We start from the raw sequence: 22,235 nt of genomic DNA, 5'->3' as shown, positions 1-22,235 counted from the left end.
ATGTTGCAAATGGCATGATTTCCTTCTTTTCTTCTGGCTGAATAATATTCCACTGTGTGTGTCTGTGTGTGTGGTGTGTGTGTGTAAAGACACCACACACACCACATTTTCTGTATCCATTTATCCGTTGATGAACACAGATTGTTTTCACATCTTGGCTATCGTGAATAATGCTGCAGTGAACATAGGGGTGCAGAAATCTCTTCGAGATGGTGATTTCACTTCCTTTGGATAGATCCCCAGAAGTGGAATTGCTGGATCATATGGTAGCTCTATTTTTAATTTTTCGATGAACCTCCATACAGTTTTCCATAGTGGCTGCACCGATTTACATTCTCACCAACAGTGCACAAGGGTTCCCTTTTCTCCACATTCTCATCAACATTTGTTATCACTTGTCTTTTTGATGACAGTCATTTTAACAGATATGAGGTGATATCTCATTGTGGTGTTGATTTGCATTTTCCTGATGATTAGTGACATTGAGCACCACCTTTTCATGTACCTATTCGCCACCTGTGTGTCTTCTTTGGAAAAATTCAAAATTCTATTCAGTTCCTCTGCCCATTTTTTAATTGGATTGTTTGTTTTTTTGCTGTTGAGTTGCATGAGTTCTTTCTATGTTTTGAATGTTAAACCTTTATTAGATATATGAGTTACACATATTTTCTCCCATTCTGTAGGTTGCCTTTGCATTTTGTTGATGGTGTCCTTTGCTCTGCAGAAGCTTTTTAGTTTGATGTAGTCCCACTTGTTTATTTTTGCATTTGTTGCCTTTGCTTTTGGTGTCAAATCCAAAAACATTATCGCCAAGACCAATGTCAAGGAGCTTCCCCCCTATGGTTTCTTCTGGGAGTGTTATGGTTTCAGGTCTTATGTTCAAGTCTGTAATCCATTTTGAGTTGAATTTTGTGAATAGTGTAAGATAGGGCTCCAGTTTTATATTCTTGCATGTGGCTGTCCAGTTTTACCTAGCATCATTTATTGAAGAGACTACCCTTTCTCCATTATATATATATTTTTGGCTCCTTTATTGTAAATTAATTGACTGTATATGTGTGGGTTTTTTTCTGGGCTCTCTATTCTGTTCCATTTATCTATGTGTCTGATTTTATACCAATACCATACTGTTTTGATTACTATATCTTTGTAATATAGTTTGAAATTAGAAAGTGTGATGCGTTCAGCTTTGTTCTTCTTTCTCAGGATTGCTTTGGCTATTTGGGGTCTTTTGTGGTTCCGTACAAATTTTAGGATTGTCTATTCTATTTCTGTGAAAAATGCCATTGGAATTTTGATAGGGATTGCGTTGAAGCTGTAGATTGCTTTGGGTAGTATGGACATTTTAACAACATTAATTCTTCCTATCCATGAGCATGGAGTATCTTTCCATTTACTTGTGTCTTTATCAATTTCTTTCACCAATGTCTTGAAGTTTTCAGTGTACGTATCTTGTTTTGACTATTTTAAGTCTTTTGATTGTCCATATAAATTTTAGAATCAACTTACCAATTTCTACGAAAGCATCCTAGGTTTTCATTGGTGTTGTGCTGAACTATAGATTAATTTGGGAAGAATTGACATCTTAAGGATACTGAGTCTTTCAATCCATGAACATGGTATATCTCTCCATTTATTTAGATATTCTTTAATTCTCTTAGCAATGTTTTCATGGTACAGGTTTTGTACATATTTTGCTGAGAACTCTCTAAGTATTTCATGTTATTTAATGCTATTGTAAATAATACTACTTAACTTTTTTTTAACTTCCATTTATTTGTTGCAACTATATAGAAATATAGTTAATTTTTGCATGTTGACCTAGTATTCAGTGATATTGATAAACTTAGTTATTAATGCAAATAGCTTCTTGATAGATTCTGTAGGATTTTTTATTTACACGATCATGTTGTCTGCATTTAAACAGCCTTTTTCTTCTTCTTTCCTTTTTGTGTACTAGCTGTAGGTTTTTTGTAGATATTCTATATCAAATTGTCTTTCTAGTTTACTGAGAAATAAAAAAAATAATGAATAGGGGCTGAATTATGTCAAATGCCTTTTTAGCATCTGTTGAGATGATTTTTTTCTTTTTTAGGCTGTCAGTATGGTAAATTACATTGATAGAGTTTTTTGAATGTTAAAACAACTTTGAATTCTTTGGATTAACCTGACTTGGCCATGATTATGCTACTTTTAAAATATATTCCTGTATTTAATATATATTAAAGGATTTTTTGTATTATATTCATAAGGGAGATTTGTCTATAGTTCTCTTGTGTCTTTCTCTGGTTTTGGTGTCAGAGTAATGCTGATCTCATAAATGGGCTGGGAAAAGTTCCCTCCTCCTCTACTTTTGAAGGAGTGTCCATGGGATTGGTATTATCTCTTCCTTAAATGTATCTAGCATTTCCCAGTGAAACTATGTGAGCCTGGAGTTTTCTATTTCAGATTTTCTATTCAGATTTTTCTATTTCCTTTGTCAGTTTTGGTAATTTGTGACTTCTGAGGTATGCTATTAATTTATTGCCTCTCAGCCCCGAATATCATTCTGAGTATGCTCTGTGGTAAACAATGGAATTTCTTTAGTATTTTTCTTTTCAGCAGAGTGTTAGCTTTCTTAGTGGAGACTGAGGAGACTTTACAAGAAGAACAGCCTCTCCTGCCATTTTTGGTGTAGGCCAGGGTAGGTGGTGTGGGTGTGAGGACCTCTGGTGGAGCCTACCCCAGCCCCCTGCCCAGAACCCAGTCCTTCTGTGAAATTACAGCCTTGCCCTGGTGATAACTTTTCTGCAGCCCTCTTGACAAGGAAACCAGAGCCCCTTTGTTATCTGTGTACTCTCAGAGTCCCTAAGGACACTCTAAAGGCCTTCTGGGGTGCCTAGACCCCCATGCATACTCATGCCACTGGTTTCCGATCACTTGCATTCTGGAAGGTGGCTTATTGCTTGCCCAGCATCTCCAGATCAGCTCTGACCTGGCCAAACCAGTGAACTTCTTTACTATCCAGGGGCTGAACTGTACCTTCTCCACTGAGGTTCGAACCCTTCCACGTCTGTCCTTCCTTGGGTACCCTCAGCCCTAGGATACTAGAGTGAGTTTCCTTAGATTGTGTAGTTACTTTTTAATCAAGCTAATATTCTTTATGTTAGACTTCCCCTGTTTAACCTACTGTGTGGTTTCTATCTCCTAATTGGGCCCAGACTGCTACACAGGAATTTCTTGTAAGCACTGTATGAGTTGAAACTTTTGTGACCTGTGGATTTTGTCCTCATTTTCAAGAAGGATAGGAGACATTGCTAGATTTTCAACTGGTATTTTTTTCTCCTCCCCTCATTCACCCTCTCCCCATGTGTTTTAACCTGGGACTTAACTAAAGTGAGGGAGAAGATCAGAGTGTGGCGAGTGATATTTCTGCAGGAATTGAAGTTCAGCAAACAGTGAGCCAGAAACACAATTTCCTGCATCACTGGAGTTATCAGCTCCAGCTTGACCCTTCCAGTGTTTCATAGTGGGTAACAGAGATGTTTAGAATTTCTTGAGGTACAGTGAGCACAGGATATATAGGATCCCACTATTTTGCCTCTTAGAATAGAAGTTCTATGACCTTAAGCTGCTAAGGATGAAATATGCAGGCTAGTAAAGAACCTAGTTTACTATCAGCAACAACTTTGATTTTTAGGTTTGATTTGGATTCCCATAGCAAAGGGAAAGAATTATATTTCTTATAGGTACCAGTATAGATAGAAATAATCCAGCCATCTTCTTACTTCCATTTAGAAAAAATCCCCAAACTCAACCAACCAACCAACCAGTCAACCAAACAAAACCTCATCAAAATACAGAAAATTTTTTCCATTGCAGTTAAGGCCTTTGGCATGAATTTAAAGTTAGTTTCTCTGGGAATTTTGGAAAAACATTTTTCTTCATTGTTTTTGTAAGTCCTATGAGGCAGAGATATAACTTCCCCAAACAAAACAGCAGGAAAAGCAACTAACAATCCTCTGGATAATGCAAATGAGTAGAAATTGCCAGAATTATTGCAGAAGTGCTAAAAGCCTTACTCTGATATTTTATACATGATTCCTAGACTTTAGTGGTTCAGGAATGCCTGTTTTAGCAACCCCAGCACACTAGGGAACAAAGTTTGTGGAGAAAATAAATTACATAGAGATAGTCTCCAACTTAGAAATAGGTCATGTTCCAGGGGTTGATTTGTAAGTCAGTTAGACTGGAAATATCTTTTTCCTGTGGAAAACAGCTTTATAAAAGATGGTTTGATTTCCTGACTTATGTCATTAGTTGTCCTTTGCTAAAAATTACTTTATTTTTCTTTTATTAGAACATGTCAATGTACTAGTTATCTTCTGCTATGTAATCAATTATCCCAAAATTTATCAGCTTAAAACAACAATCATTTCTTATCTCAGGGTTTCTTTGGGTCAGGAATCTGGGTGTGGCTTAGCTGAGTGCCCCGGGATTAGGGTCTCTCATGAGGCTGCAATCAAGGTGTCAATTGTGCTGCATCTTCTGAAGGCTCATCATGGGGAATATCTGTTCTTAATCTCACTGAGACCTGCCAAAAAATGAGCTTGAGAGCCAGCCTTCTCTAGTTGAGCTTTCAGATGAGACTTCAGCCCCAGCCAATGCCTTGATTCCAGGCTGGAGGAGACCCTGAGCCAGAACTACCCAGCTTCACATTCTCATCTGAAATTAGACCACTGAATTTAGAATGTACCTTGCCTTTAGACAGTGCTTATTGTTCATCAAGGGATTTCCTCCGCTCCTTGGGAGGAAACCTCCTTTTCACAGTGATGAATAAAGTGGAGATTTCTTTCTACAGTCGAGTTAGTAGGTGGGTAGCTTGGGAAAGTAGAGAAATGTTTTCTTTTCTCTACTTGTAGCTTGCAACCAACGGGACCACTATGAAAAGGTGTGTCCTTGATGGGGTAGGGTAGAACTTAGTATATTTTCACATTGAGACAGTATTCCATAAGTGGTGGTTAGACTCCTAGGAAAGAGTTATGTTTGAGACTCATTATAGGCTGGATAGGCCCTTGTGGGCTAGCACACCACCATTTAGAGCAGCATGTTCATGAGGAAATGGACTCTATATTCCAGATATCCATCTTATAAACATGCTTTTGAAATGTGACTCATTTTTAAATGGAGGACTTGCCTATATTTCATTAGGTCCCCTCCAGCAACCTTCCCACAATAGTTTACATTTTGAGCTATCAGCCTTTTGGGAAGATAAAGTGACAGAAAATAGAGATTACTATAATTTACTCTTAGCACTAAGAGCCTGGCAGACCTATCAAGACATAATTTTACTCAAAATCAGATTTTCTGCAGGGCCTGCACTGATGTCCCTTTATAGTTGAGTTGGGCCAGGTCACAGCCATCTTCTCCTTGTATAGAATTCTATGCTCTTAATCAGGTACTTCCAAAAACACTTGATCAGATTTCGCACAGAGAAACATTTTTGGCCTGCCTTAAAGCCCCTTCAGCCCGTATCTCTATGGAAGCTGGGTGGCCTTCCAGCTGGGAGAGATCACCATTCAGGCCCCTGAGTGGGGTCAGTGGAAGGCTGCTCGCCTTGGCCTCTTGCATACTTGATATTTTCAGACATGACTCTCATTTTGTTCAGCAATGCTGCAGTCAATCCTTAGAGAATTCATCCAGGAATCAACCCATGGCTTGCATGTCCAAGGGTCTGCCTGAGCAAGGAAGATAACCAAATAGGCTTTGCACTGCCACCTCTAATCCCTGTCTCTTCATTAAGTCAGATGATTAAAAACATGTTTTAAGATCCACCCCAATCTCCACAACTTCTCCGAGTGAAGATGTTCAGTTTTGTATCGCTCTTTCATGGGAGACATATAAAAATCATCATAAAATGCCTTTCGGTGTCATTTGTAGAACCATAGTTGGAGATTTTGTCCATTATATGTCCATTCTGAATATGAATATGTACTGGGTTATCCAGATTCCCTTAATTAGCCACATGACCATGCCTGCTCTCTCAGAATGACAAGGGCTTCTGTGAAATTTTCAGAGTAGACGATTGACATGTACTGTTTCTCTAGTAGGAGCTAGATTTTTAAAAACAAATTCCACTGACTTATTGAAAATCAGTTGAAAGCTTCATAGTAAAAACTTGATTTATCTCTTTTTTTTTTTGAGGGAAGTATAAAATGTTTCAACTGCTTTTAAAATTAGGAATGCTGAGCTTAATCTCTTGTTCAGTAAATCTAAAATAGATTTAAGGATACCCTTACCTTTTTTTGTGGAGGAAAATTACAAGGGAGAGAGAAACAGAAAGGATGAGAGGCAGCAGGAAGAGGGAAATAGTTAAAACGTACCAAATCCAGAAAGGCAAAATACTTGCTGATGTACTAGTCTGTCTGCCTGTCTCATTCCTCTATAATAAAAAAAAGGTACACTTGGAAACACCTATTTTATTTTTAAGGATGTAATGTTTTAATTCCGTCTAAAATGTGGAACAATTGATCCTCTTAAAATTCTTTCCTCCTTAAAGAGGACGTTATGTTGCTTTGGAGAATGCAGATCAATTTTAAAGAGGAAATGGAATGATAGCTCTATCTTGAGGCCTTTTAGGATGCTCAGAACTACCCAGATGTTAAAGCCAGGTTGCAGTTCTGCTCCTGTGAGATACAAATGGGACCATCTTTGGCATCTGTCCTGGGCCTGGATGAAATCTGAGCATCAGGCTGATCTGAGCTCTGGGGCCACTTGCCCGCTGCTGGCCGATCCTGTGTCTCGGCATGGCCCTCAGGCCTGGGAAGCAGCTCCTGGACTGCAGAGGTGATCATGGGGTGGCAAAGACTGGGGACATTTAAAATATTTTTTTATTTCTATTTTCCAAAAAGTAATACATCACATGGAACAAAATTCAAAAAGTAAAAACATAATATTAAAAAAATTGTAGCATATTACACGCATTATCCTGCCTGTTGATTTTTTCCCCCAATTAATAGTAAATCTGATGGTAGATAGTTCCTTGTCTATACCTTTAGAGTTACCTCATTCTTTATAATGGGTGCATATTATTCCACAGCATAGATTATTTTATGCAAAAGGTTGGTTCAAATGTTTTTACAAACAATCTTGATATGATTATCTTCATACATGAGGTATGAAACATATTGTAGAAGCTGATCTCTGATCAATCGTGTTAATGTTTATGTTAATTTTCCATCTCTTTATCAATACTTTATTCCCCTTAGAATCTTTTGTCTCTTTCTCCTTACTCCAAGCAACAGATAAAAATTTAATAAATTGGAAGCTTACTGTTTTTCATGGAGGCCAAATTGACATCTATGTTCATGTCTATGACTAGTCCCCTTTCTTCTTAAGGTCCCATATTTAGTTGTACCTTCTTCATTTCTAATGTAAAAAGAGAATTGGGGCAAGTTTCCTATAAGATTTGTAAGAACATATTCCATGTTCCATTTTCAATTAGGAGCTTCTATTTGGAAATAAAGTCATAATTCCTTTTCCTGAAAGAACGACAAGAAAGGAAATAGGTCTGACCTTACTCCTTGGCAGGCCTGCTTTGTAGTGCTGATGAGGGGTGTTGGGGGGGGAAGGTTGGTGTGGGTCTGGAACAGATTGCAAGGGGAGATCTGGGCCCGTCAGGCTCAGCTGAGCAGAGGGCCTGATCATTTATCACTGTCAGAGAGGGTGGGGTGGAGGGAAGGGGGAGATACTGGATCATTCCTGCCCATCGGCTGACTGACAGTTGACGGCACCTCATGCAACCTCCAGGCAGAGGATGTGCCACCGAGGGGTAATGCACTTGCTGCTGAAGGCCGCTGACATGTTCACAAGGAAGAAAGAAGACCGCTGCGTGTATGGTGCTTCTCTAGAGGCCGAGCTGCCGCCTTTCCGTGTGGTCTATGGAGCCGTTTGTATAAGCAGATTTGGTGGTATTAGAGGCATATGGTTAGGTTCCACAGTGATAAGAGGACTCTGATGATAGGATAAGAAAATACCTCTGCGGGTCTCATGCCTTAATTACACTCACAGGACGTGGCTACTCCGCACAGCTCTGTCACTCGAATGTGGCAGAACTGACATGGATGGATGCTGGGGAGAAAGCGGGTAACTTTGCTTCCTCTGTGTGTAAGGGACTAAAGCAAGCTGGGGAAGCAGGGTCCCCTGCAAGTCTTGGAAGGGCAACATTTTTTGTAAAACAATACTAAAAAGTATGATGTCTGTGTGATCCTTTATAGATATGTTTAACATTCATCTTAAAAATCTAAAATATGTTTTAGGATTAATAGGAAACACATGCCTTAGAATAAAGGAAAATCATTTTGGTTTCCAGCCACATTTTTCAGTACAACTGTTTTCAACACCATTATTCACAGGGATGTCACATTCATCAGGCTGACATATAGATTTTAATCCTTAAAATAACCTTATTTTAAATGGAATTTCTATTCTCAAGATTATCTAATTTTGGTAGTCATTAGGAATTACACGTGTTAAGAGGGGACAGGGAGATTTCATAAAAGTCAGGTGGAAATTTTCCATCAATTAGTGTTATAGGCTTATCACAGATGTGTTAAGTTAGACATGGTTCTTAAATGTAGTAATTAATAACAGCATTACAAAAGTGAAAATGGAGTTCTTTTAAAAATGAAATGAATGATGGTGGAATGCTTTCATTGGGATAATGTAGTACGTATCGCGAGCTCAAGCTAGTCTGATAACAGTGGGGTGACAGGATGCGTTAAGAGATGTAGGCAGTGCTGCTAACACAGAAGCCCTGCGTCGATGCACCTGATCAGCATCCGTAAGAAGCGAGGCAGGGTCGTTGCTGGTCGGTGAAAGATGAAGAGAAGGCAGGTGTTGTCTTACTCTCTTGGTATTGCTGACAGTAAGCCCAGTGCCTGGCACATGACTGGTGTTCAGTGATTGTTTTCTGAGCTGTGGTGCTATTTGAGTGGAGTATGGATCCCTGTGCCTTGACCAACTGGGCAAGATACGCCTCCCAAGTCCCTCGGCCCTCTGTCACCTTCATTCCCCCTTCCCTCACACGCCTACCTATGAGTTCCTAAGCTCACGAGCCCTACCCAAGTTAGAACAGTGTCTGAGATGAATTATCATCATCAGAGAGGGTTTCAAACGCCAGTAGTGCAGCTGGTTTGAGGTAGTCTGGATGTCCCTGAACAGTTCCAGTGCTCATCACCCAGGGGGCAGTGTCTTCAGAAGCAAAGCAAACGAGTTCAAGGTTCTCAAAACCTGGAAAGAGAAGGGCTCTCTATGGCGTCCTTGTGTGATCAAGCAGGAGAAATAATCTGCTTATTGGTTATTTTCATTTAAGAGAGTTTTTGTGCATTTTCTTTCTCTTTCTACTCAAAAAAACCAGAAGAATGGGACTCAAAGGAAAATGTTTAGGTTTTTACAACTTGAAAATATATCTGAAAGAATCTAGATCTCTTCTTTTTCACGTTTGCTTTTAGTTTTCTTTTCTTCTTTTTATAGTTTACCAATTATCAAAGAAAAATGTGCTTAAGAGAAATTTGGAAGTACATAAAAGTGTAAAGAAAGAAGAAAAATCACCCATAACTCAGCATATATAAGCAGGCACTATTACATTTTTACTGTGTTTCCTTCCAGTCATTTTTCTGTGCGTTTTTTCTTGAGTAGGATCCTTTCTTTGTGTCTTGGTTTTTTTCCCCCTTAACTCTGCGTTGTTACTATCTCCTGATGCCATGAAAAAAATATATTTATGATCATACTTTTAAAATTACTAGGTACTATTCCATCTTAGGACTGTGTCACGATTTACCTCATTATCCTCCATTTGTTGGGTCATTTAGGTTGTTTATGGTTTTTTACTATTATAAACAATTCTGTTGTAAACATCTTTGGAAACCTTTCCCTCAGTTCTGATTATATCCTAAGATAGATACCTACACTTGGAATTACTGGATCAAGAATTTAGATGCTTTTGACATTCTTGACGCACATTGCCAGATTGCTTCCCAAATCGTTTGTAGCTACTGCTGCTTCTGTGAACAGTGTATGAGAAAGCCCATCCCCCTTCACCCTGATCTGTACTCAGCATTGGTTTTGTAAGTTTTGCCAGTTTCGTGAATTAAAAATAGTATCTCGTTGTGCCATTGAGCATCCATTCATGTATTTATTTGTTATTTATATATTTAGAATTGTTTTATGTGTGATGTGTCCTTCTGTTGTTCTCCACTTTCTCCATGGCAATGGAATCGCTGTCTTGCAGAGAATCGTGGAAGCATGCTTGAGGAGCATGCGGAAATAATTCCGATGCTGGTTTCTACGGTGACTGGCTCACCTCCTGCCCTCTAATTGTGGGTACACTTCCCTTCACTCTCTAGGGCAATCTTGTGGCCTCAGGGAACACGGGGACACAGTAGGATCATTCAAGGCCTGTTGTTCTTAGGACCAAAACAGGGCTTGTGTGTGAGAGCATGTTCACTGGTGTTGCTTTGCCAGGTTTACTGTCACACTCATGGTCTCGTGCACTGAGCAGACTGCAGAAAATACAGCAGGTGTATCATGAAAAATAAAAATGTCCTATGCTTTCATAATGCTTCATTCTGTTTAAAACACATTCTCATCCTCATGTCCTTACTCTTTTAGCTGGAAATCCTCCCTTAGGGTTCTCTCAACAAATCTATTGATTAAATGGCTATCCTTGAATGTAGGATCTATGAAATTTTTCTGCTCCTACAACACCTAGTACTTGGCACATACTAAACACTCAAATGTAAGTACCAGTGGATATGAGCCAAACCACCCTCCCCGCCCCCACCATTAGCATATGCCTTCCCGAAATGTCTTCTCGTGTAGGCTTGGGTTTAGGCCTGCCCTTGCTATGCCCGTCCTGCTCTGACATTGTGAAGTTCAGGCTCTTCTGCAGAGGGATGCTGGGAGGCTCAAGGGCTGCCTGAGCTGGACGTCGGCTCCTTTACTAGCCGGGAGAAGCGTCTTAGGTTTGCTGCACCTGGAGCAAAGGGAGAAGGGAGAATGGTGGTGGTGGATGGGATTAAGTGAAGGAAGAACAGTGGTCAGAGCATATGGACAAAATCCTGGATGATGTATGCATTCTTTTAGAGCTGCCGTCTTAAACTGTTCCCAGCTGATTTTCCTCTGTTTTTTTCCCCTGTATGTTTTGTTTTCAGGGCAGCTACCACTTATATACAGTCATTGGTCACCATGTGAGGAAGACAGCAAGGGCTGGCCTTCCCTTTCTCTTTGAGCTTGGAGAGGAATGCTTGCCTCTGGGTGCCGACAGCAGATGGGGGCTTTCATCTCATTCCCACCATTGCCTTTATTGGGGACTCCTTTCCGGACTCTCCTACCCACAAATTCCATCTGCCTCTAGTCAAGCTCCTCACCAATCAATAAGAACTCAGACTTCCTCAGACACAGGATGGGTGGAGAGCAGAGGTTGGCCCTCAGGCTGAGCAATGCCCTCCCAGTAACTTGGCCACCGCCATGTAATTTCCCACGCTTCCCCTCCACACATACAGAGCACACTGTTGGGGGCACAACCATTCTGGGTTGACTTTCACCCTAAAACTCCGCAGCCAAAAATTGTAAGAACTGTAAGGGACAAAGACAATCTAGAACCACAGTGCCTCTGGGCACAGGTGACTAGAAGCATCATTACCTATCTTCTCCCAGGGCACCTGTTTCCTATTTGAGTGACTGGGTGACAGATGCCTCCGCAGGACTCCTGCTCCCCCTTCTTTACAAGTCAACACTCACAGTCATCACATCATCCTGAAAATGCTGTGGAGGGCACCCTGGCAGGACCAGGGCCCAGAATGCTTGGTTAGTGTGATCGAGGGCCCCTCTGCTGGAGAGAGGAGAGGCTGGTCCAAGGCGAGGGTTTGTGGGCCAAAGATGAACCCTACTTAGTTCCAGTCTGACTTGTACCTTGAGACACCAGGAATTCATGACCTGGGGAAAAAGCCGTAAAGAAACAAGGCAATGGGAGGGACTGTGAGACCATATTTTGTTTTGGGGCTTGACAGCTTTTTATTGCCATATTGGTGAAATAAATGCACTTTTACTCCAGCCCCAAACTGAACCTAAGCACCACTGATAGCTTCCTAGCAGCATGAATGAGTGATAGTAACCCGTGACAAGTACGGGCTGGGGTTTGGGGGTTAATCACATCCCTGGGAGGGACTTGCGCTGCTAGCTGGCATGTAGCTTTGAGGGTTTTGTCTGATAGAAGGCTGTTCCAGTCCTGGGATGATCCTGGGTCTAGCGGCTGACCAGGACTCACAGGACAGCGGCAGCAGTTTGTGGAGTCTCCAGTTAGGTAGTGTCATGGTCACCCAGACTGGAGGAGATTAGACCTACAGAGGATCTGGGGGCCCACCCTCCAGTCCCCTTCTTCCCTGCCATTTACCTCTCTGTTCCTCCCACTCCCCCTCACCTGGAAGATATAAATTTTAGCTATCTCTGTTAGAGCCCAGACATGGAGCTGATCACTAGTTGGTTTATGTCTGAATTTGCATTATTGCAAGCACATTATCGAATAGTTTTATTGTATTTTTCTCAAGGATGAAAACAGTTATAAAGTTTGAAGTGCATTAGACATTCACACAGCAAAAGAAAAAACAGTGTCAGTATCATCTTCTAAAGCTTTTGAACCTGTCTCCCAAATCCCCTTCAAAATCTCTCCTGCAGTTGACTTTGACCCAATCTTGCTCTAATTAACCTCACTGCTCCTCAAGCACTGGGCTTTCAAGATAAATGAAAATCTATTCCTCGTCCTCATATACCCTTGACTGAGGACACGTCATGGCCATCAGCAGAGGTTGCCCTCCTGGAGCTTGTGGCTTTGGAACGTGCCCTCATGGAGCGGGGGCGGGGACATCTGCCCAATTGGAGGCATCCGCACTGCTGTGGCCGGGCAACAGATGTCCCTGTCAAGAGACCCCCTCCTGTCTCCATTTCATGCTCTGCTTGTAACCGGTAGTTACTACCCAATCAATGAATGACTTTTCTGTTTAGTCAGTTTGATTGTTTCTGTGGTCAAATGTGCCATCCATTTTGAAAGAACAATTATAAATGCTGATTAGTTTTCCCAGGTTAGCACTCCCCTTCCTCTAAATCTCTATAATGTATTTAAAGGATCTCTGGTTCTTTGGCCCCCAAGTACTTGCCTCAGCAGAGTTTCAATGGGAAAATGTCCTTAGAAGCTCAGCCTTGGTTTCCAGGAATAGAACTGCCATTGCATGGTTTTTAACAACTGCCCATTCTCTCATCATGGAACGGAAAGTAGCGCTCAGATTTCCCCCCATTCTTTTATCCAAAAGCTATTTATAATTTTGGAGGTTTTCAAAGAGTCTTTTTTTAATTGCAATTTGTCATGTAGAAATGAGAAGGAAAATGGCTTCTTTCTTTGTACCATCTTTCTGTCTTATTCACGTAGACTGAGAATGACAAAATGATTTCATCACACATCCCCTCTCTAAATAGTTAGAGAAGCTGTGGGATACTAAGTTGAGAAAGGATTTTTGTGGTCACACTCATGGGTCTTGAAAGTATGTTGTGGTTGATTAGTGATGTCTGCTATGGGCATGGAAGTGGAGGAGAGAGAAATATATGCCATGCATTTGCAATTCCTGACTCAGATATTGTGAAAAATAAAGTTCACACATAGGTGATAATACTAGCCTAACAGGCAAGTAGTGTTTACTATGTGCCAGATACTGTTCAATGTGCTTACATATATTAACTCATTTAATTCTCAAAGCAACCCACAAGGGAGGTACAAATGAGGAAACTTCCAATAAGGAAACTCTTACAACTGAGGAAACCGAGGCATAAAGAGGTTAAGTGACTAAGCCAAGTTCATACTGGTAGGAAGTAGGAGAGCTGAGATTCAGAGTCAGGCAGTCTTGTTCCAGAGCCCATGTCCATAGTCGCTGATAGTCTGCTCTCCCTTCTTGGCTAACGCTGTGTCTTTGCTATCCAGCGACTGTGTAAGACTAGCCGCAGTTCAGAAGAAAATGCGAAATCAAGTTGACAGGCTCTGTTATCTTTGGGCCTTGGGCTCTAGAATAAAAGATAAGACAGGGTCCAAGGGAAGCTTAGAGTGAGGAAAGAGTTGCATGTGAACTTCCTTCTTCCTCTCCAGGTCAGGCAGCGTTTCTAGTCCTCCCACTTCTGCCAGCACCGCCACCTTCTCGGATGAGGGTAGGTGACTGGGAAGGGAAGAGTGGTGGCCATTCAAGAAGTGGGACCGAGGAGTTCCTTGGTCTCTAGGCTACCTGGCTGGGAAAACTATTTCTGAGCGGCCATCTTCAGTGATCATTTTTGTATAAGAGACATGTGTACATATAAAGAGAGATATTTTTAGTGTATTAAATAAGATAGCTTTCATAATGGCTAAAGAGAGACTTTTTAGTACTGTTCATGTCTTCCTTCGATAACCTAACAACTGTTTATTGAACACCTATGCTGTGTCCCACACTGTGCTTGGACTGTGGAAGTGGTGAGTCATCAGGGATACGAGCCCTGCCCTCCCTGAGCTTACAGTCTTCTTCTTCAAATAATGACTAAGAGGAAGGTGCAGCTCTGGAAGGTTCAGCGCTGCAGAAGAAGGTGGTTGGTCCCACAAGAGCAGGAAGGCTGTAGCAGAGGGAATGAGGGATGGGTGGCCAGACCACATGTGTCCTTGAGGGTGTTAGAGTTTTGACTTTAGCCCAAGAGCAGTGGGGAGCCATGGAAACTCGGGGAGGGAGGGGGGAGTTTGTGTCATATAATCCGTTTTTCTTTCTTTTCAAAAGGTAATTATGGCTACACTGGGCAGAATGAATTGGAGAAGGGATACAGAAGAGCTAGCAGTGCTAGTGCTTGTAGAAGTTCAGGCAAAGAGGCTTTAGTAATGGGAACTAGGATGCTTTTGGTGGTGAAGGGAAGAAGTGGGAGAAGTCTAAAGATGTCTGGAAGGCAAAATTAGCTAGATTTGGTGATAGATTAGATGTGAGTAGTGAGGGGGATAGAAAGGAAGGTTGCCTAGAAAGTAGGAGGATGGTGGTCCCTACACCCATAGGTGTGGATGCTGGAAGAGGGTCGGATTTGGAGCGGAAGGTCATCTTGTGTTGGAGGTGCTTTTGAGCTGTCCCAGAGGAGATGTCAAATAGGCTACATTTTTTATTGTAAATGTAAGGTGTTTCAGCTGGACTATAAATAAGCCTTGACGAACTGTCCTGGGAAACCAACTACTGTGGAAAAGAATTTAAAAATCTGTAATATTGTTGATTTTTAAAAATCCAAACATTTTGATCCAGAAAATATGAATCTAACAATGACAAAGGAAATTAATAGAGATAAATATCTTGCATAATCTCCCTAGTTATTTTCAGTTTTGCATGTTTCTCTGCCAGTCTTTTCCCATAAGCATTCATATTTTAATTAGCTGTCATTAGAATCTACATCCAATATGTAACAGGGTTGTTTTCACTTACCATTATCCCACATTTCTATGTATCTCTCATGCTGTATTTAAAATATGTTGCATAATATTCCATTCTTTTGATAAATCACGAATTGTAATTTTCTGAGCAGTTTCTCTACTTTTGGATATTTAGTTGATTTTAAGAGTTTTATTACCAGTAATACTTTAAAAAAGTGTATTTTTTTCTGAGGAAGAAAGGATAGAGGGATAATAAATTTTGTTATATGTATCACCTTTTTTTCTCTTGCATTTTTTTTTTAGGTTAAATTCTTGTGAGTAGGTTTAGCAAGTCAAAGAGTTTGAATGGGTTTACTACTCTTGATATGTGTACAGGCAAATGTTTTTAAAACCACTGGCAGGGGCTGTGGGGTGCTAACCAGAGAACAGAACTGTGACCTCCACATGAAGCCTCATCACCTTTCTTTGGATTCAGTAAACAATGGTCCTGACCATGTTAGTGAGTACTTGACAAGGTCCCATAAGCACCTGGGACCTTTCCTCTTGCATTTGCTAATTGTGACAGTTAGTGCCTACAGACTACTCTAAGGCTTGCTCTGTGGTTCACCCTGGGCTGGCTCCTTCCCTTCTCCCAGGTTTTCTGTTCTTAGGATTCTGCCACAATTACTTAAGAACCAGCGGAAGCCCCTGAACTGATGGTACCCTGAAGGGATTGTCTAATCTAGACTGAGCCTCATGAGCCTTCAGATTCTAAGGACTTACATTGGTGCTGTGGAGGCTGTCTAGGATTCCCATGGGTTTGGGTGGGGTTCTCGAGATCTTCCATGACGGGGTCCCTGCCTACCAATCTGTCATCGCCATTGCTTCTCAACATATCACCTCCACTCTGCCCAGACTAGACTCGGTTCTGGCCCAGGACGGTAGCTTGGTTACGTCTAGTCCTGACTCTCACGTGTTGCTTCCTCACCCTCTGCCTTCCCAAAGCCTTTCTCTCCTTTAAGATTCTATACTGGTTGCAATTCTGGCTCCTGGCTCTGACTTCCCAACTCGCTGTCCCTCTGCTACAAATTGTTACAGGACCTTTAGTCCCCATTCTAGTACTTAGCACATAATTGTAAGCCTTCTGGTAAAGTTTGCTTTGGACATTTTTACCTCTTGTAGGGGAAGACCCACGGCATAGTTTCCCCTAGACCCCTTGGAGCCTTGCTTTGGGGCTAAGTCTTTGCCAGAGCTCAGTGAATCTAATATGATGCATTAAGTCAAAATGGATATGCCCCATGATGCAGCGTCAACGTGTTTTAGCCATTCTTCTCATGTATTTCAACATAAATGCCCATATTCCAAAATTGCTGAGGGTATTATTCAGATGTATTCCTAGATGGTCCATAGTCCGATATTCTCTATCTGCTTGTAGTTTGGGAGTTATGAGAATAAGTTAATGCTGGAAAACCATAACCTGGCCACTTTTTATTTCTAAGTCCTTCGTATGCACTAGAGTGGGAAGGATGATCGGTGGAGGGGATCAGGGTGGTTGGAGAGTAGTAACAAGCACTGAAATATCGGTCTGGTCTTTAAGAAGGTGAGTGTCTTTGGCCCCTGGGAACTGCTTGAAGTGTAATGAAATGATGTGTTCTGCTAATCTGTTTCTTGAAAAATTGGTCCAGTGTTACCCTGCTGTCTTTATGGCTCACTTTACCGACTGGGTCAATATTCTGATCATCAGGAGTTTTCAGAGGAAGCCGCCCCGGTTCACCCTGGAACCCCGAGCTTCCCTTGTTTTTCAAGTGACAGCCTGGCCCAGTGGGGACCCTCTGACCACGAGTCAGGAACTTACAGGTGGGGCTGGCTCTGCTGCTCCCAGCAGTACGGTTCTGCGCAAGATCGGGCCTGGGCACACCCGTTTGTAAAATGACCTGTCTGAACTAGACCATCTCTAGGCTCTTTTGTAACTGAGATTAAAATTAAAACAAAATAATTGAAGCTCTCTTAAGAGGGTGAGCTTTGTGCCATTTCTAACTAAAAATGAGAAATAGGCTCTTTGACACATTTAATGACATGTGTTAGTATGCATGTAGAACTTTACACTTAACTTGCATTTCTTTCTTTCTCTTTTTTTTTCTAGCCAAACATCATGTCAGTGGCAACAGAACAGTTGAACCTTTCCCAGAGGGAACACAGATGGCTGTATTTGGTAAGATATCAACTCTGAAAGAAAACCCAAGTTGTGTGCAAAGACTAGTGCCAAATTTCTGAGTTTTAGCAAGTGTCCTTAGGGCTTCAAAATCTGGGCTCTTCTAGATATTTACAAGTCATTGCAGCCAAAAAAAACCCTATCGAGTTCTTAGTATTTCTGGGATCAGGAAATCTTATTCTATAGAATTTAGTGTGCTTTCTTTTCTCACTTTACAAACCAAATATTAAACTGTTATTATTGTTATTTCTTATGTCCACACTGTGAATTAACCTGGTAGTTTAGGGTTTGAGTTTTTCTTTCCTAGGAGGGATTTTATTAAAGGCTGGGATTCAAGTAGTTTGGAGTTGTTATTCTGCAAAAATCAATCTAATTGAAAATCTTTTTCTCTTCCATTATGAATTGAGCATATTCCTTAAGAGAAAACATCAATTAAAATGTTTTTTTTTTTGAGGAAGATTAGCCCTGAGCTAACATCTGCTGCCAATCCTCCTCTTTTTGCTGAGGAAGGCTGGCCCTGAGCTAACATCCGTGCCCATCTTCCTCCACTTTATATGTGGGACGCCTGCCACAGCATGGCTTGCCAAGCGGTGCCATGTCCGCACCCGGGATCTGAACCGGCAAACCCTGGGCCGCTGAAGTGGAACGTGCGAACTTAACCGCTGCGTCACCGGGCCAACCCCTCAATTAAAATATTTTTAATCCCTGAGTGTATACTTACAATATACAATTATGTGGCTGAGCAGAACTTCTCTGTTAAATTCCAAACCTTTTGGTGAAGAGATCCTTTTTAATTCATGGATGCCTCACCTCCATATCTAATGCCACCTAAACTTCCTTCAAAATGTCACTGCCTGTGGCCCTTTCTTTGCCTGCCTTCCTTCCTCTCCTCCTTCCTTTTTCTTCCTTACATCCCTTTCCTCTCCCCTCCTCTTCTCTCCAACAATGCATTGGGGCCCTTATCATCTCTCAGGGATTACCACCTCTGTCCTCTGGATTTTCAACTTTTTGTCTCTTCTAATTCTTTCTCCTTAGCTTTTAGATAGGTTCTATGATCTCTCCAATCCTAAACACCGGAAGTCCCCTGACCTAATATCCTCCTCTAGCTTCCATCCTATCCTGGTCTTGATGGTAGTCTCCTACAAGGGCTTTTGATGTAAAACTGCTTTAAGCATGGAAGTGTCTTTGAGCTGGAAATTAGCCTCCTGACAACACTGTCTCTAAATTAGCATATTCAGGATAGAATGTTTCCTTAATCCCAGAGACGGAACCAGAATTGGTCATCAATGATGATTAGCAGTTGGAGAGTTATGAAACAGGGACCTAATTCTAAGTGTTTGTAAATGTTGCTCTCTATGGGCTATCACCTTTTAAAACATACTGAGCAGTGATTAGAAATTATTAGGCTCAGAAGTTTAAATGGAAAATTTGATTTTTGTGTAGAAAAAAGCATAATGGCCACTGTAAAATGTGTGCTAAATATTTGACTTATATAACTTCCCTCTGAGGAATCATGTTCAAAGGATGCCATTTCACCCAACTTGTAGGCCTAGCACAGCGTCTGTTACCAGGAGATAGCACAAGGGGCATCAGTGTCAAAGGGGTTCTTTTGATGATTATTTTTTTTTTGTCTGTCAGATTTGTCAACCCACAGACATGTTAGACACTGGTTTCCACACCATACTGGGAAGTATAAAATGACACTGACCTATCCTAGCAGGTTCCCCTCTAGGGGAATATTGTCGTGATATTGGAGTAAAACTTCCTTCCTGAGGGACAGATTTTAAATACCAGACAGGCAGATGACATTGTTTGGCCACAGAATTGGAAATATCAGTGAATAAAGATCTGTGGTGAGGTTATTGTTATATTTTTTGGTCACAGTGTTGGTTTATAGTGGTTTTCCTGAGAATCCTACCCCAAGGCCTTCATTGTTTGAGTTTTGGACAGGCAACTTCGCCTCCCCAAGCCTTGGTTTGTTTCACCTGGAGCATGAGAAGGCTGACAGGGTGCTCTGAACCCATTGCCTTGACTTCTGTGTCTTACAAACTCAGCACTGAAGCCTCATCTGGCAGCAGGCAGCCCCTGGGAAGCCCACTGTGAAAGGCTAAGGTGTGTGGTTTTCGAAGAGATGAATCATGGGCATAATTTCTACAAGTGCAGAATTACGCAGATTGTGAAATAGAATATCTTTTGACATCTAAGAATTTCTACGTTGTTAGAACTGCAGTTTGGCTCTTCCAGATGCTTAAATAAGGCCCCTACTCTGGTTAAGTATATGCAAGCATTTTATGTTAATGTTTTTAAAACTATTCTCACGTTATATTACTTGTCCACCTGGCCTGCAGTGGAGTGAGGGAGTGGATGGTTTTTGGGGTGGGCTTCTCTCATTCTGGGTTGTTTATGCTACGCTGAAAAAGTCAAACTAAGTATAATGCTTGGCCCTTTGACATATACTGGGTGTTTAATCCTCCCAACACCTTGCAAGGCTGTTAGGATTGTGTAATCCCCTTCTCAGAGAGGTCGTATGACTTATCCCAAGTCACTCAGCCAGTGAGATGGTGGAGCTAGAATTTGAGCCCAAGTCTAACTGACCCTGAAGTCTAAGCTCTTTTTACGACCTCCCCTGACTGGTTGAAGAAGCCCTGGGCAAGTCTGGTAGATTTAGAAAAGCCTTTCAGCTGGATCCATGCACAAAAGCATGATTTCCAGCCAAGCCAATTTAGCAAATTGATTTGTGAATTTCTTTGCTTTCCCAGAGTGCTCTGAAGGACTCTTGAGACACAGCTTTTGCTGGGAAAATACTGTTTGGAGCAACGTCTCCTACTATTTATTGTTTTCCCCCTTTGATTTTAGTAGCATGTATTAACGTACGGCAGAATGTCTTATATCTACTGACTGCGAGTTCACCAAAGCAACAACGGCATTTTCTACTTGTCCAAGCTCATTCTTCAGCTTTGGATGTATTAATATTTTATGCCAAAATAGTATCACCATTTTCAATTTCATTATCTATTGGTTAGTCATTTGAATGTAATTTAGAGAATGCTGCCTAAATAGGAATTTATAAATTTAATCCACTTGAAAGTGGCCATTGAACTGCCATTAGGCATCTAGATTTGAGTGGATAATGTAAGGAAGCATAGAGTGAGGGACAAGGGCATGCTCGTTGTGAAAAATATATAAATCTGTTATTATATCAAGTGACCAGAGAATGTAGAGATGGTTCTTTGAAAACTATTTCTAGCATATAATATTCACAGATTATTTTAAAACTAAGACATTGATTTTTTTCAGATTTTCTTTTGTGGACCATTGGTTAGTTTTGTCCTTGTCTTGTTTTTCTGTGACCACAGCTCTGTAGCTCCTTTGTTGCTCTTTCTCTCCTCTGCACTTTAGGACAATGATAATGAAGGCCGTAGGCTCTGCTCTCCCAGTGGGCTTCTCCTCCTCTGCGTGTGATGCTCTCTTTCAAGTCAGTGGGAGCCCTTTTTTCACAAGCTGGAGAAGTGGAACTGAACATTTTGCAATTACTTAATGTCTTTGTTCCTGATGGCTGAGAGTGCCCTATGGCCATCGTCCCTTTAATCCTACAACAGCCCTGTGAAGTAGGCATTATTGTGCTCTTTTAGAGACAGAGAAACTGAGGCACCCAAAGATGAAAGAAATATGGTCTAGTAGAGGGAATGCTTTTTCAGGCATGAGGACATCCACATTACATTTGCCAACATGCTGTGCTCGACTTAGAAAGGTTCTCTCCAGCTCTCAATAACTTAATGAAAGTGACATCCCGTTGGCAGCGGGCCACTCCATCCACGCGGAGAGCACAGGCTCCAGCCTCTCTGTGGTGGTTGTTCTTAAGCACGGAGCAGCTATTCATTTGATTAAAAATGCACTATAGTCAAGAAGATTCAGCATTTCAAAATAAAATGGAAGCTTATTAATTGAGAAGAGTGCAGAGAAATCGGGGGTTGGGCTTCCATAATTTGTGAAGATTTTTAGTACAGTTTTTAAAAGTGACGTACAATTTCCTAAGACTTTAAAGTACAATACTTGATCCTAAAATTTATCATCCAAACTAGGATACTTTGGAGAGTGAAAAGCATGCTATTAAAAATTGTGTTGAAATAATGAGGTGTAAACCTGGAGGGTTTCAGGCAACTTGGATGTAATGTCTCCCTATAATGAGAGTATATATTATAAAATATTGTGCCAAGACTAATAAATACACATTAACTAAAGTTGAAATAGAAAAATAATGAACTTAGATTTATAAATGAAGTAAACAAATGAAAAAATTACAATGCAGTAGACTTACATTTTATATAATATACATCAACACCAGTAGTTATGCTAACTTCCAAGATTTTACTCAATAGATATTGTTATATTCTTTCTAAATGACTTGAAATTAAAAGTTAATTCATATTTATAAAACCCAGTTAATAGCACTTCAGTCAGCGATGGGGAATTGGTCTGATTATACCCTTGCAATTTTAATATTATACTCATCCTGTTCAATGATGGAGGGTGAACTCCCCATCGCGAGAGGTATTCAAATGATAGAGAGAGATCATTCTTAACCAATTGGAA

General features: G+C 41.0%; 1 protein-coding gene across 10 annotated transcripts in view; it reads left to right on the top strand.

Moving 5' to 3' along the window:
- MSRA (methionine sulfoxide reductase A) overlaps window positions 1–22,235 on the top strand; it is a 384,728-nt gene that overhangs the window by 131,932 nt on the left and 230,561 nt on the right. For all 10 annotated transcript variants that reach the window (XR_001399807.3, XM_014852086.3, XM_044766911.2 and 7 more), the window contains one exon: window positions 17,574–17,642. Coding sequence is in view for 9 of the 10 variants with exons in the window: in XM_014852086.3 (XP_014707572.1) it covers window positions 17,574–17,642 (69 nt within the window). In the remaining variant the exon portion in view is untranslated. The remainder of the gene's footprint in view (window positions 1–17,573; window positions 17,643–22,235) is intronic.

The sequence above is a fragment of the Equus asinus genome, chromosome 3 (assembly GCF_041296235.1).
Source record: "Equus asinus isolate D_3611 breed Donkey chromosome 3, EquAss-T2T_v2, whole genome shotgun sequence".
Classification (NCBI taxonomy): domain Eukaryota; kingdom Metazoa; phylum Chordata; class Mammalia; order Perissodactyla; family Equidae; genus Equus; species Equus asinus.
The sequence above is the reverse complement of the archived record's forward strand: the minus strand, read 5'-3'. Positions and strand labels throughout refer to the sequence as shown.